The 15380-nt window shown below is 43.3% G+C and overlaps 1 protein-coding gene across 1 annotated transcript in view; it reads left to right on the top strand.

The window, feature by feature from the left end:
* Positions 1 to 15045, top strand: part of tm9sf3 (transmembrane 9 superfamily member 3) — a 144597-nt gene extending 129552 nt beyond the window's left edge. The window contains exons 12-15 of the mRNA XM_080215749.1: positions 754 to 900; positions 1791 to 1874; positions 4924 to 5000; positions 13673 to 15045. Of these exons, the coding sequence (XP_080071875.1) occupies positions 754 to 900; positions 1791 to 1874; positions 4924 to 5000; positions 13673 to 13740 (376 nt within the window). The 3' untranslated portion in view covers positions 13741 to 15045. The remainder of the gene's footprint in view (positions 1 to 753; positions 901 to 1790; positions 1875 to 4923; positions 5001 to 13672) is intronic.
* Positions 15046 to 15380: the final 335 nt, after the last annotated feature.

Below are 15380 nucleotides of genomic sequence, written 5' to 3'. Positions count from 1 at the left end.
AAAAGTTTGGTCAAGGAGAGAGGTTTTATAGAGCCTCTTAAAGGAGAAAAGAGGGAGAGAGAATCAAAGGTGGACTGAGAGAATTTGAGAACCTAGTGCCAAGGCAGCTGAAGGCACAGCCACCAGTGATGGAGCGATTAAAATCAGGGATATGCAAGAGGCCAGCATTGGATGAGCGCAGATATATCTGAGAGCTGTGGGGCTGGAGAAGAGTAAAAGTAAGGAGGAACAAGGATGAGAGTTTTAAAATCAAGGTGTCAATTAACTTTATGTTCAAATCATCAATCCAAACTTCTGGATTTTTATCATTAAAACAGAAAATGCTGGAATACTTGACAGATCTGGCAGCATCTGCGAAGCGGGAAACAGTTACCCTTTCAGGTTGACAGTTAACCTTTAGTCAGAACCAGAATTGGCCAAGTAACATAACTACTGTGTTACCGTCCCACAGCCAGGAATACTGAAGGACACAGACCCATCAGGGGCAATTGCTGTGAGCTGACAGATGTCTCAATATTAAAGATTTACTTGTAAAATTGTACCATATTTGATACCAATTACAAAATTGATCACCGCAGTGCATGAATCAACTTGATGAGTTCCACTGTGGAAAACAAGTAGAAAACCTGGTGTGTCATTTAATATTATTATGGCGTGGGAGAACAGATTTGTGAACAGTAATTACAAGTATTGCCCCTGCACTTGGCCAGATTAATTGAGAGGGAACATTCATGTTGAGTTTTCTGTCTTTAGGTACTTCATCTTCACTTCTTTTTGGGCTTACAAGATTTATTATGTATATGGCTTTATGATGCTTGTCCTGGTTATTCTCTGCATCGTGACAGTCTGTGTGACCATCGTCTGCACTTATTTCCTGCTCAATGCTGAAGACTACAGGTGGTAAGTTTAAGAGCTCTTGTCCATCTGTTTAAACTTTGGCAAAAGTTTATTCTGCTCAAGCCTGCAACCTGCTCCCCACACAAGTGAATCCTACCATGAGAATAAGCCATGCTGGAAAAAGAAACAGAGCCTGTCTCCCCTTGCTCACCCTCTGAAGGATGCAGTTTCACAGCCAAAGGTTGTCCAGATGAATAGTGCATTTCATCAGGCTTTCAAACTGTGAAGGCTTTATAGTGCAGCCTTGTCCCGTGCTCACCCCTCGTGCTGCATCGCAGGTTCGTTACTGCTGTAGATTGGGAACCCTGGTCTTATACATGAAATGCCCATTTCCTGACGCAGTTACCTCAACCTGTAATAATATGGGTTTAGTTTCACTCTTATTTGTGTCAAGTGCCCTGCTCAGAGCTTAGATTAGAACAACCTGATGGCCAGAGGAGCTGACATTGTGGTAGCTTTGATTAAAAGCTGGCATTTTGTATGATAAACGTTCTTTGACTTTCATTGCAACAGCATCAACCTTGAACCATTCACCTCCTTCCCACAGCCAATTGCAGTAAAGAGCCCCGTACAGAGTGGGGTCAGACCTTTGCCATGTGACTCTGCTTTTGAATTAGTTGGAGCTTTTCATTCAGAACAAAAACCTAATGCACAAAGATCTGTTTCTAAGACAAGACAGGCACGGCTATCAGAATTTGGACACCATTTTACATTATTAAATAACGGCTGGCTTAATACAATTGTGGCACTGTTTTCTCAAAATAAGCTCTGAGATGAGCACATTTTCACTTTAAAACTTGTATTGTGCTTGACATTTTCATTCTCGAAAGCATGTTAGCCATCAATTCTTTCTTAATGAGTCATTTTTAAACAAATATTTTGCTGTTTTGCAGGCAATGGACAAGCTTCCTTTCTGCTGCATCCACTGCAGTCTATGTTTACATGTATTCGTTCTACTACTATTTCTTCAAAACAAAGTAAGCAATTATATTTTCTATTTAACCGCTATGTCAAAAAGGTCGCCCACGTTCTCTCATATTTTGAAGTATTTAATACAAAGTTTGAGTAAATAATTGAATGAGCAGTTTTATTAAGTTAACCTAGGCTCTGTATATCCTATTATTCAACTCCTCTAAAGTACGCCGCTGTTTTTTCTAAGTAAGTGGCACGTACAGTGGAAGAACGGGAACTTCTAGAGCCTTTAACATAATTAAATTTACCAAGGAGCTTTATAAAGCAAAATTTGACGCTGAGTCGCAAGGAGATATTAGGACAGGCGACCTAATGAGCATCTTAAAGGAGGGAGGAGAGCCCAAGGAGGGCTAGAAAAGTAGTTCCAGAGTTTGTCACCAGTGATGGTGTGATTGAAAATAGGGATGTGCTAGAGATCGGGGCCCGATTTTACCAAAAATTCGTGCCCATTTCTGGGTGCAAAATCGCGATAACTTCAGGCGTTGGGCCTGCAACGTGATCTGCACCTGAAACCGAGCTGATCGCGCCTTTACAGGCACCCGATTTTGGCATGGATCCAGATAAATTAGCATGCATTTAAATCGACTTAATGAACCACGTGCCCAACTCTGCTGCCAAACCCCACATTGAGTTTAGGAGTCGGGAGGTAATGCTGCAACTTTATAAGACCCTTGTCAGGCCTCATTTGGAGTATTGTGCGCAGTTCTGGTCGCCTCACTATAGGAAAGATGTAGAAGCTATTGAGAGGGTACAGAGGAGATTTACAAGGATGTTGCCTGGACTGGGAGGCATGCCTTATGAAGTTAGGTTGAGGGAGCTGGGACTCTTTTCCCTGGAGAGACGAAGGTTGAGAGGCGACCTGATAGAAGTTTACAAAATGTTGAGAGGAATAGATAGGGTGGACTCTCAGAGGCTATTTCCCCGGGTTGAAATGGTTGCTACGAGAGGACACAGATTTAAGGTGCAGGGAGGGAAGTTCAGAAGTGATGTTAGGGGTAAGTTTTTCACTCAGAGGGTGGTGAGTGAATGGAATCGGCTGCCGTCAGTGGTGGTGGAGGCAAACTCGCTGGGGTCTTTTAAAAGACTTCTGGATGAGTATATGGGGTTTAATGAGATTGAGGGTTATAGATAGGTCTGTAGGTTGGTAGGTGTTGATGTGATCGGCGCAACTCATGGGCCGAAGGGCCTGTTTGTGCTGTAGTGTTCTATGTTCTATATGTTCTATTACTATCTTTGGATCCATTCTGGATCCTCACTGTTACCAACCTGCAGAATAAAATTCCGAAGGCGGATTCCTATGCTGCAGGGGAACCTCCGAAGCCTATCTTCCTCGAACATCCTCCGCAGATCCTCTGCTAACCACCCCGTGCAATCTGAACCCCCTGGGAGGCAGACCCCCCCCTTGTCAGAGCACCCCTCCAACGGTCAGGACCCCCCCCCCCCCCCCCCCCCCAGGAGGCAGGCCTCACCTTGGCGGCGCACACCCCCCAACCTACCTGGATTGCTGCTGTCCCTCCACCATCCTTCTGACCTGCACTCGATGTGGAGATGCCGACGTTGGACTGGGATAAGCACAGTAAGAAGTCTCACAACACCAGATTAAAGTCCTGTTGGAGTTTAACCTGGTGTTGTGAGACTTCTTACTGCACACGTTGGACAACTTGCAACACCTTCCTGGCCTTCCACTGGCGTCTGTCAGAGAATCTCCACTCTCCTCCACCCCCCACACACACACGCACGCACACACACACAACCTAAGATCCATCTGAGCCCGCCCCCCCCCTCCTCCGGCAGACGGCAGTGGAAGGCCAGGAAGGTGTTGCAAGTTGTCCAACGTGTGCAGTAAGAAGTCTCACAACACCAGGTTAAACTCCAACAGGACTTTAATCTGCTGTTGAGAGACTTCTTACTGTGCTTATCCCAGTCCAACACCAGCATCTCCACGTCAAGTACAGGTCAGAAGGTTGATGGAGAAAGAGCAGCTTCCAGGTAGGTCGGGGCTGTGCTCTGCCAAAGGGGGAGCCTGCCTCCCTGGGGGTGGGGGGGACCCTGCCTCCCAGGGGGGTCTGATTGCAGCTCATCCTTCCAAAAACACAACCCCCCCCCCCCCCGCCGTCTCTTTCGCTGTTTTTGTTTTTCATGCCCAGGCACGCTATTTCAGATTTTTGCGCAGTTCAGAGCTCCGATCGTTCTGGCAGCACTAAGCCCCGCCCACAGCGCAGACCGGACCGGAGCTGACAAAAAGCATATGGGCGTGCTGGAACGGGGCTTCCGGGCTCAGATCCGTTTTACATCAGGATCCAGCCCTGAGCCTCCAATTAGTAAAATCTGGCCCCATAATTAGAGAAGCATAGATACCTGAGGATTATTAAGGGGCTAAGAAAAAAAGAGGCAAATAGAAAGGGAGAGGACATGCAGGAGGTTGAGAACAAGGATAAGAGTTTTAAAATTATGGTGTGGAACTGCTGTAGGCCAGTGAAGACAAGGGTGATGAGTGAATGGGACTTTGTTGCCTTTGCCTTAACTTGCATAGAGTTCTGGATCGTGTCAAATTTACAGAGGACACAACGTGGGAGGCTGGCCAGGACTATAGTCAAGTCTAGCAAAGCCACAGTTGAATGTTTTATGGTAACAAATGAGCTGAGGCAGGGTGAAGGTGTCACAGACCTTTGAACCTGTGGGACCTGAGGTTAAATCCAGCCAATACCTCTGTATACTGGCTTTAAGGGTCCTGTCTGAAAATAGGATTGGCGATTTTTCACTTTCCTCTTGGGGATTAATGGACACCATTGCTCCTAATTTGTTTCTGAAATGTGAGTTTTCCTTCACTGCACAGGATGAGTTGTGTGGGAGATGGTAAACTCAGGCTTTTGCAGAAAGGAATTCTGCAGACAGGACTTGCTCTGCAATTTATGATAGAGACTGATCACTTGCTAGCACTGTGGCCAGGATGAAAAATAGAACCCAACTCCATTACATTGATCAAAATAAATGACGTGCTTGAAATGATGTATTTGTGTGCTACTTACCTCTCTTACTTTCTTGCCACAACAGAATGTATGGACTGTTTCAAACAGCGTTCTACTTTGGATACATGGCAGTATTCAGCACTGCACTTGGGATCATGTGTGGTAAGTGAAATGGAAATGCACGGATCAAGGTTCGTCAAAGTGCCAGAAGGCAGATAGATGATAAATCCAGAGCTACCAGTTTAAATTCAGTTTAAACTCGGCACTTGAATTTGTTTATTGGCAAAACGGCTTTAGTTTAGAATTAAAACGTGAAGCTTTCTAGAATTATCATCCAGGGTTTGCTTTCAGTGAATGTCCCAGATTTAGCAATAAACATTACTTTATTTATGTGATGGGATAGATAGAGTTTAAAAACACTTTCTCTAAATGTAAAACTGTACTTCATTCACATTCCTATTAAGTCAGGAGCTGCAAAATCAATATAACTTTTACTTGCCATAATTTGTTACGGGTCCATTAGATTGCCCGGACTGTTATATCTGTTGGAAAAATAGAAAACTAGTGTCATTATGTCCCATACCCATACTTATCTGCTGCAGATATTTATTAGACATTTTAAAGGCTGTAAAGGTCTCTGCCTCTTTTTCCGATGAAACATGTCCCAGTTTCTCTGCTATCTTTATTGTAGGTGTCATTAGTTAATGTGTTCTCTACCCTCTCCCTTAGCGTGGTATTAGCTTCCATCTTTGAAGTAAGGCATTTAGGCAACAATTCACATCGGGAAGTGGGCATATCAGTGACAGCAGGTTAAATTTACACACTGACAGCAAATGCCCTGTCTCATACATGGTGAAGTGGGCCTGTCATCACCAAAGCAAAAAGCTAGCACCTTCAGTGAAAGAGGTGGAAATTCTGTGTCTGTGTCTGTGTCAGTGTTATGAGTTCAAGTCTCACTCCAGAGTACTTAGCCAAGGCTGACATTCCACTGCAGTACTGAGAGAGTGCAGCATTGTTAAGAGGTGCCATCTTTCAGATGAATATTAAACCAGGTTTGAGGCCCTGTCTGCAGGTGGCACAGTTTGAAGGAAGAGCAGAGGCGTATGGGGAGAAAGCAGGAAAGTGGAACTGATCCACTTCAGATCAGCCATGATCTTATTGAATGGCGGGGCAGGCTCGAAGGGCTAGATGGCTCTTATTTCTTATGTTCTTATGTTCTCCCCAGTGATCTGGCCAGTATCTATCCTTCAAATAACACACAAAATGTGTTACTTGGCGATTGCTGTTTCTGGGAACCCATTGTACACAAATTAACTGCATTTTCCTATATTACAACAGCAATTACACTTCAAAAAAAGTTCTTAATTGGCTCTATTTTGGGACGTTCTGAAGTAATGAAAGGAGCTATATAGTTCAGTTTTTTATTGGGCAATTAGCATTTCAAAGTATTGGAACCTATGTGAAAGTTTTCTGTAGGATCAGTGGAAACTGTTCACCCAAAAGGCTTGGGGAGGGCTGTAATCTGTACAAAGGTGTTTACAGCACTGACGAAAAGCCTTTCAATCTATTGTGTTAGTGTTGACTGTTTGCAAGAGTATTGCCATTCTCCCACTTCTCCTATAGCTCCATAACTACCTGTCCTTCAATCAGTTATCTCAGCCTCAAACATTCTACACAGCAATGTATCCCATGTTCCAATAAAACTTCTGTGTAAAGAAACTTTTCCTAAGCCCTCTCATCAATCAGAGGAAATAGTCATTCTGTATTACTTCTGAAAATTTTGGATGGTTTTTATTGAAGTGACATTAAATCTTCTGGCTGTTTCAGCTCCTCTGGAAACAGTGCCACTATCTTGCATCAAGCCTCAACTATAAAAAAACAAAGAAAATTATAGCACAGGAAAGGCCCTTCGGCCCTCCAAGCCTGCACCAACCATACTGCCCATGTGAACTAAAACCTTCTACCTTTGAGTACCATGTCCCTCAATTCCCATCTTTTCATGTATTTGCCCAGTGTCCCTTAAAAGTCACTATCGTATCTGCTTCCCCTACTCTCTCACAGCAAGTTCTAGGCATCCACCACCCTCTGTGTAAAATACTTGCCTTGTACATCTCCTTTATCCCTTGTCCCTCGGACCCTAAACCTACGCTGCCTAGTAATTGACTCTTCCACCCTGGGGAAAAAGCTTCTGACTATCTACTCTGTCCACGCCCCTCATAAGCTTGTCGACTTCTATCAGATCGCCCCTCAACCTCCGTCGTTCCAGTGAGAACAAACCAAGTTTCTCCAACCTCTCCTCGTAGCTCATGCCTTCCAAGCTAAGCAAAATCCTGATAAATTTTTCTGTACCCTCTCCAAAGCTTCTACATCCTTCTGGTAGTGTGGCGACTAGAATCGAACATTATATTCCAAGTACGGCCTAACTAAGGTTCTATAAAGCTACAACATGACTTGCCAATTTTTAAACTCAATGCCCCAGCCGATGAAGGCAAGCATGCCATATGCCTTCTTAACTACCTTCTCCCCTGTGGTGCCACTCTCAATGACCTATATACCTGTAAACGCAGATCCCTTTGCCTATCAATACTCTTAAGGATTCTGCCATTAATTATATATTTACCATCTGTGTTAGACCTTCCAAAATGCATTACCTCATATTTGTTCAGATTAAACGCCATCTCTCAGCCCAAGTCTCCAACCGATCTATATCCTGCTGTATCCTCCAACAGTCCTCATCACCATCTGCAATCCTGCCAACCTTTGTCATCCACAAACTTACTAATCAAACCAGTTACATTTTCCTCCAAATCATTTTTATATACATTTATAAATAAAATATGTGTATATATGTATATATATTACAAACAGCAAAGATTCCAGCACTGATTGCTGAGGAATGTCACTAGTCACAGCCTTCCACTGCTACCCTCTGTCTTCTAGCTCTGACTGAGCCAGTTCTGTATCCACCTTGCCAGCTCACCTCTGATGCCGTGCGACTTCACCTTCTGTACCAGTCTGCCATAAGGGACCTTGTCAGTGGCCTTACTGAAATCCATGTAGACAACATCCACTGCCCTACTCTCATAAATCATCTTTGCCACTTCCTCGAAAAATTTGATCAAGTTAGTCAGACACAACTTCCCCTTCACAAACCATGTTGTCTCTTGATAATACTTGTTTCCAAGTGGGAGTAAGGCCTGTTTTGAAGAATCCAATAATTTCCTACCAGTGATGTAAGGCTTACTGGCCTGTAATTACCTGGATTGTTCTTGCTACCTTCCTTAAACAAAGGAACAACATTGGCTGTTCTCCAATCCTCTGGAACCTCCCCTATAGCCAGTGAGGATACAAAGATTTCTCCCAAGGCCCCACCAACTTACTGCTTGCACCTCAGTATTCTGGGGTACATCCTACCAGGCCCTGGGGATTTGCCTACCTTAATGTTTCTCAAGACTCCCAATACCATCTCCTTTTTGATCTCAACATGACTCAAACTATCCACACATTTCCCAGATTCATCATCCACCAAGTCCTTCCCTTTGGTGAATCTTGACAGAAAGTACTCATTTAATATCTCACCCATTTTTTCTGGCTCCACATGTAGATTCCCTCCTTTTCCCTAATGCTGTTGGCCAATGACTTTTTGTGACCCTTATTAGCTTTCCTTACTCCTTGCTTAAGTTTCTTTCCACTTTTCTTGTATTCCACACTTGCTTCGTGAGTTCCTAGCCTTGGCAAATGCTTCCCTTTTCTTTTTGAGTAGGCTCACAACATCTCTCGTTATCAAAGGTTCCCGAAACTTGTTATACTTATCCTTCATCCTTACAGGAATATGCTGATTCTGAATTCCTATCAACGTAGTTTTGAAAGCCTCCCACGTGCTAGATGTTGATTTGCCCTCAAACATCTGCCCCCAGTCTACATTATTCAGTTCTTGCCTAATATTGTTGTAATTAGCCTTCCCCCAATTTAGCACCTTCACCCGAGGAAGGACTGCACTTATCCTTATCCATCAGTACCTTAAAGCTTACTGAATTGTGACCACTGTTCCCAGACTGCTGTCCTTCCTTACCTTTTTTGTCTCCATTTATTATACCAAAATGCTATTAATTTTTATTATGACTTAATTCCCTGGGAGTGCACTTAATTCTGTGGATAGAACATAGAACATTACAGCGCAGAACAGGCCCTTCGGCCCACGATGTTGCGCCGACCAGTTACAAAACAATGACCCACTAACCTAAACCAATCCCTTTTCGTCCATAAACCTATCCATGGATCTCTTAAACGCCCCCAAACTAGGCGCATTTACAACTGCAGCAGGCAGGGCATTCCAATCCCTCACCACCCTCTGGGTAAAGAACCTACCCCTGACATCCGTCCTATAACTACCCCCCCTTAATTTAAAGCCATGCCCCCTCGTGCTAGATTTCTCCATCAGAGGAAAAAGGCTATCACTATCCACCCTATCTAAACCTCTAATCATCTTATATGTTTCAATAAGATCCCCTCTTAGCCGCCTTCTTTCCAGCGAAAACAACCCCAAATCCCTCAGCCTCTCCTCATAGGACCTCCCCTCCATACCAGGCAACATCCTGGTAAACCTCCTCTGCACCCTCTCCAAAGCCTCCACATCCTTCCTGTAATGTGGGGATAATGTCATTCAATCCCTAGATCCTTCTGTTCAGAGAAATAGGAGCAGGAGTAGATTATAGGACCATTCAAACACTATTCGCCATTCACGAAGAGCTTGGCTGAGCCGAACTGGGTAACGTTCAGGCTTCGGCTGCTAAGTTGCAAGTAACATTCACACCACACAATCATAGAATCGTACACCACAGAAGAGGCTCTTTGGCCCATTGACTGCACGGACACATTAGAAGTGCCTGAACTCCCACCTAATGGCAAGTGCTCATCCAGGTCCTTTTTAAAGGATGTGAGGCATCCCGCTTCTACCGCCCTCCCAGACAGCATATTTCTGACAGTCACTACTCTCTGGGTAAAAGAAAAGTTTTTCTTTACAACCTCCCTAAACCTCCTGCCCCTCACTTGGAGCCTGTATCTCCCCTACAACTTAGGGGAACAGCTGTTCCTTATCCACTCTGTCCATGCCACTTATAATCTTGTACACCTCGATCAGGTCGCCGCTCATTCTCTGCTCCAACAAAAACAGCCCAAGCCTATCCGCCGTCTCTTCATAATTTAAATGTTCCATCTCAGGCAGCATCCCGGTGAATCTCCTCTGCACCCCCTCTAATGCAATCACATCGTTCTGATAATGTGGCAACCAGAACTGCACACAGTACTCCAGCCGTGACCCCACCAAAGTTCTACACAACTCCAACATGAATTCCCTGCTTTTGTAATGTATGCCTCGATTGATAATGGCAAGTGTACCGTATGCGTTTTTCACCAGCCTACGAACATGTCCTACCCCTTCAGCAGTCTGTGGACAAACATGCAAAGGCCCCTTTGTTCCATAGAACTTCCTGGTGACCCACCATTCATTGAGTATTTCCTTGTCAAATTACTCTTTCCAAAGTGTATCACCTCACAGTTTTTTGGGTTAAATTCCACCTGCCACTTACCTGCCCATTTGACCATTCTGTTATATCTTCTCACTACGCCTCACTGTTAATCACCATCTAATCTTTGTGTCATCCCCAAACTTACTAGTCCTACCTGCACGTCGTCATTTGTGTTATTTCTATAAATGATGAAAAATAAGGACCCAATACAGATCCCTGTGGTACACCACTAGTGACAGGAAGCCAGTCACTAAAACAGCCTTCTGTTATTAACTTCTGTCTCCTAAAACTGACCTGGATATGCCGGCGTTGGAATGGGGTAAATACAGTAAAAAGTCTGACAACACCAGGTTTAAGTCCAACCGATTTATTAGATGGTAAACTCACAAGCTTTCAAGGTTAAGCTCTTCTTCAGGTGAATGGAGAGTTCTGGCCTCAGACAGAGCATATAAAGCACAGACAGTTTACAGAACACTGATTAGAATGCGAATCTTTACGGCCACTGTCGGACTTGAACAGCGGGTTAGGTGTAAAGATTGTCTGTGCTTTATATGCTCTGTCTGAGGCCAGAACTCTCCATTCACCTGAAGAAGAGCTTAACCTCGAAAGCTCCTAAAACTGAGCCAATTTTGAATCCACTTTAACAAATTACCCTGTGTCCCATTTGCGTTTGCCGTCTTTATAAGTCTCCCATGTGGGATTTCATCAAAAGCTTTGCTGAAATCCATATAGATATATAAACTACATCAACTGCACTATCCTTGTCTACGTACCTGGTCATCACAAAAAGAATTCGATCTGATTTGTTCGACATTACCTGCCTCTGAATCAGCGATGCTGACTATCCCTAATCAAGCTTTGCTTCTCCAAATGCCAGCAATGACTATGTCCAGTGAGAATCTACTCGTCCCCTGACATTCAATGGCATTGTCATTGCTGATTCCCCCGTGATCGACATCTTATGGATTACCAATGAGAAACTGAGCCAGACCAGCCACACACACATTGTGACTGCAAGAGCAGGTCAAAAGCTGGGAATTCTAGAACATAGAAAAATTACAGCACAATACAGGCCCTTCGGCCCACAAAGTTGTGCCGAACATGTCCCTATCTTAGAGATTACTAGGCTTCCCTATAAACCCTCTTTCTTAAGTTCCACGTACTTATCTAAAAGTCTCTTAAAAGACCCTATTGAATCCGCCTCCACCATCGTTGCCGGCAGCCCACTCCACTCACCCACCGCTCTGAGTGAAAAACTTACTCCTGACATTTCCTCTGTACCTACGCCCCAGCACCTTAAACCAGTGTCCTCTTGTGGCGACCATATCAGTCCTGGGAAAAAGCCTCTGACTATCCACTCGATCAATACTCTCAACATGTTATACACCTCTAACAGGTCACCTCTCATCCTTCGTCTCTCCAAGGAGAAAAGGCTGCGCTCCCTCAACTATCCTTATAAGGCATGCTCCCCAATCCAGGCAACATCCTTGTAAATCTCCTCTGCAATGGCTTCCACATCCTTCCTGTAATGAGGCGACCAGAACTGAGCACAGTACTCCAAATGGGGTCTGACCAGGGTCCTATATAGCTGCAACATTATCTCTCGACTCCTAAACTCAATTCCTCGATTGATGAAGGCCAGTACACCACACGCCGCCTTAACCACAGCTTCAACCTGCGCAGATGCTTTGAGCATCCTATGAATTCGGACCCCAAGATCCTTCTAGTCTTCCACACTGCCAAGAGTCCAACCATGAATATTATATTCTGCCATCCTATTTGACCTGCCAGAATGAACCACTTCACACTTATCTGGGTTGAACTCCATCTGCCACTTCTCCGCCCAGTCTTGCATCCTATCAATGTCTCGCTGCAACTTCTGACATCCCTCCACACAATCCACAACACGTCCACCCTTTGTGTCATCAACAAACTTACCAACCCATCCCTCCACTTCCTCATCCAGGTCATTTATAAAAATCACAAAGAGTAAGGGCCCCAGAACAGATCCCTGGGGCACTCCACTGGTGACCAACCTCTGTGCAAAATATGACTCTTCTGTGGGCAGGCCAGTTCAGGGTCCACAAAGCAATGTCCCCTTGGATCCCATGCCCCCTCACTTTCTCAATAAGCCTTGCATGGAGCACCTTATCAAATGCCTTGCTGAAGTCCATATAAACCACATCTACAGCTCTTCCTTCATCAATGTGTTTAGTCACATCTTCAAAAAATTCAAGGGGCTAAATGGCCTCATGTTTCTATTTCGTATAGTCTTATGGAATGGAACCAACATACCATCATTTAAAAACACTTTCTCATCACAGGTCCCACAGCCCACCCTCCCAGCTTCAACCTGCCACCATTGAGCACTCAATCGCTTCCACAGTGATCAAGGCCTTTGTGCGGCAAATTGGCACAACTGGGTCCTTGCCAGGAACCTGTGCTGCGGCTGTGGTGCACCCTAATTAGTGACTTACATCATTGAAGACTGGCCCCTGATACAATTCAGTGGAGAGCTCAGGTAGTTCCATTTAGTTACTGTGGAAATTGCCTGGCTTGGTGAATATCAAAGAGATTGGGAGTCCAAGTAGATCATTAAAATGTCACAAACCGGTAACAAGAATAATTTTAAAAAATGGCCTGCTGGCCTTTATATCTAGATGAATGGAATACATGGGGGTGGAAGTCATACTTCAAGATTCCTTGGATAACATCTGGAGTACTGAGATCAGCTTTGGGCACCACACATATATTGGAGATGGATAGAGTCGATAGGAACTATCCCTCCCTGTGGGGAGTTTAGGATGAGGGGGCAGACAGTGAAAATTAGAGTTAGGAAAATAGCAAACATTTCTACACACAAGGGCATTAGAATTTTACATCTCTCTTCTGCAAACAGCAATTGATGCAGGGCCATTAAGATTAATAGATTTTTGTTCACCAGAGATGGTATAGTATGGGAATCGTAGAACAGACTCATAGGATTAAATGATTTTTTTTCCTGGCCCTCATATATTACCCCCAAACTGAGTCGCAGTATAACCTCTTGTGTGGCACCGTACATTGTTAGTGATGCAAAACCATTTTACATTGCCAGTAATTGAATATCAGTATCCAAACCAAAATAAGCAATGTACTCAGTGACCCCAAAATGAATAAATTATCAACAAGGTTCCAGTTTTTACTTTAATTTGCGTCAGTTCTGATTTATAGTAAATATGAAAGAACAGGCAGATTCTTCACTATTATACAGATCCTACAGATAAGTAGATACTCACCCTGTAACAGCATGTTCTTTTCTTCCAGGTGCTGTTGGTTATATGGGAACAAGTGCCTTTGTCCGAAAGATCTACACCAATGTGAAAATTGACTAACGAAGGCCAGAGACCCAGGGAGCTGAGGATCACTTACTGCTTTTTGTTCATTAGGCTGGAACTTGCACAGTTTAAACTGCAAGAAGACATTGGGTTAACACTGGGTAAAGTGTGGGTTCCATTCATGGAAGCTTAAAGCAACATCTGTTTCCCTTGATCCTGAGCTCATATTGACTGCTTTAACCAACTGTTCAGCAAAAGCTTGGATTATATGCAGTAAGCATTACTACAATACAGTGCTAATCTTCCCACATAAAACATAGCTTATTAATGAAGAATAGACTAGCTCTCTTCAATGAAGAGGACAAACAGTTTATTTAATATCATTTGTTCCATTGAGGAGGGGAAAACCTGACTAGATAAAAGTTAATTGAGCCTCCATTCTGAGACGGTTACCTTTCCAAACAGATCAGGAAGGTAACTGTAGACTAGCTGAGCATTTGAGTTTCTGGGACTGTTGCTCACAAACCTGCTATGTTTTTTTGTACTTTATCAATGGGAGCTTATTGCATTTATTTTAATTTGTAAATCTGACACAGTTTATATATTATCTTCAGTAATAGGAGGAGCATCAGTTGTGATTATAATTGGACCAATTCAATTTCTGTACATCAAGTCTGAGATACAAGTTATAAATTAGTTCTCGGCTTTAGTCCATCCAAAGAGTGAAGACTTAGGGACAGAGATGATTGTCTGCACTGAACTTCACGGTAGTTAGCATACAAAAAAAAACCCGAGTGTACAGTTTGAAAGGCTGGTGATCTGTTGATGGTTTTTATTAGAAAGCTCTAAGTGAAATATTTTAATTGGGCGTATAAACTGATTTTCTTGTTTTTCTTTTCCTTCTCTCCAAGAGTTAGTCTTGCAGCTTAGTCTTGTTTTCTGTTGCGGTGGGAATGAAGGCTTTACTTAAGATAATATGAAAGGGGGTAATAAATGTATATAACCTTATAATGTAACTTTAGGCGTAGAACCCAAATTTATTTGGATGTACAGATTTATTACATAGTACTTTTTCTGATAACAAATTAATTTGGTGTATAAATGTGTGACGATTTTTGGGTGGCTTTTTACATCTTGCCTGCCATTGCATGGAAATGGTATCTCCATTATATGTGTGGATGTTACTCTGACTTCTTTAGTATTTTTCCAATTCTGTCTCTGAAGGCTCGACAAAATTGTAATTTAGAACCTAAAATTTTGTTAATCTGACCTGAGCACTCGACACGTGCATCACCTGGAGCGTTACGGCTTGAAGGAATGTTCAGGAGTAATGAAAACAAAATAAAAACTTTTCAGACATAAGCGTTACTGTGGTCTTTAAGAATGGAACAGTTGTGTGCACTGCAGATAAAATTGCATCATCAGAAATGAAAGGTTGGCTGATCCAGAAACAGGATTGCTGGAAAGCATCTTGGTGTTTGGAGAGGGCTGAGATATTCTCAGGAGGAAATGAAAAGAAAACAAAAGATATCGAGATGAAGATAAGCAAACCGTATACACATTTTATTTGATTGATTATTGTCACGTGTATTGGGACACAGTGAAAAGTATTGTTTCTTGTGCATTATACAGATAGAGCATACTGTTCATAGAGTACATAGGGGAGAAGGATTTGATTTGATTGTTGTTGCGTGTAC

This window comes from Carcharhinus amblyrhynchos, chromosome 31, assembly GCF_965287045.1.
Source record: "Carcharhinus amblyrhynchos chromosome 31, sCarAmb.v2.hapA, whole genome shotgun sequence".
NCBI classification, from domain to species: Eukaryota; Metazoa; Chordata; class Chondrichthyes; order Carcharhiniformes; family Carcharhinidae; genus Carcharhinus; species Carcharhinus amblyrhynchos.
Note: the sequence above shows the minus strand (reverse complement) of the source record. Positions and strands in the feature narration are given on the sequence as shown.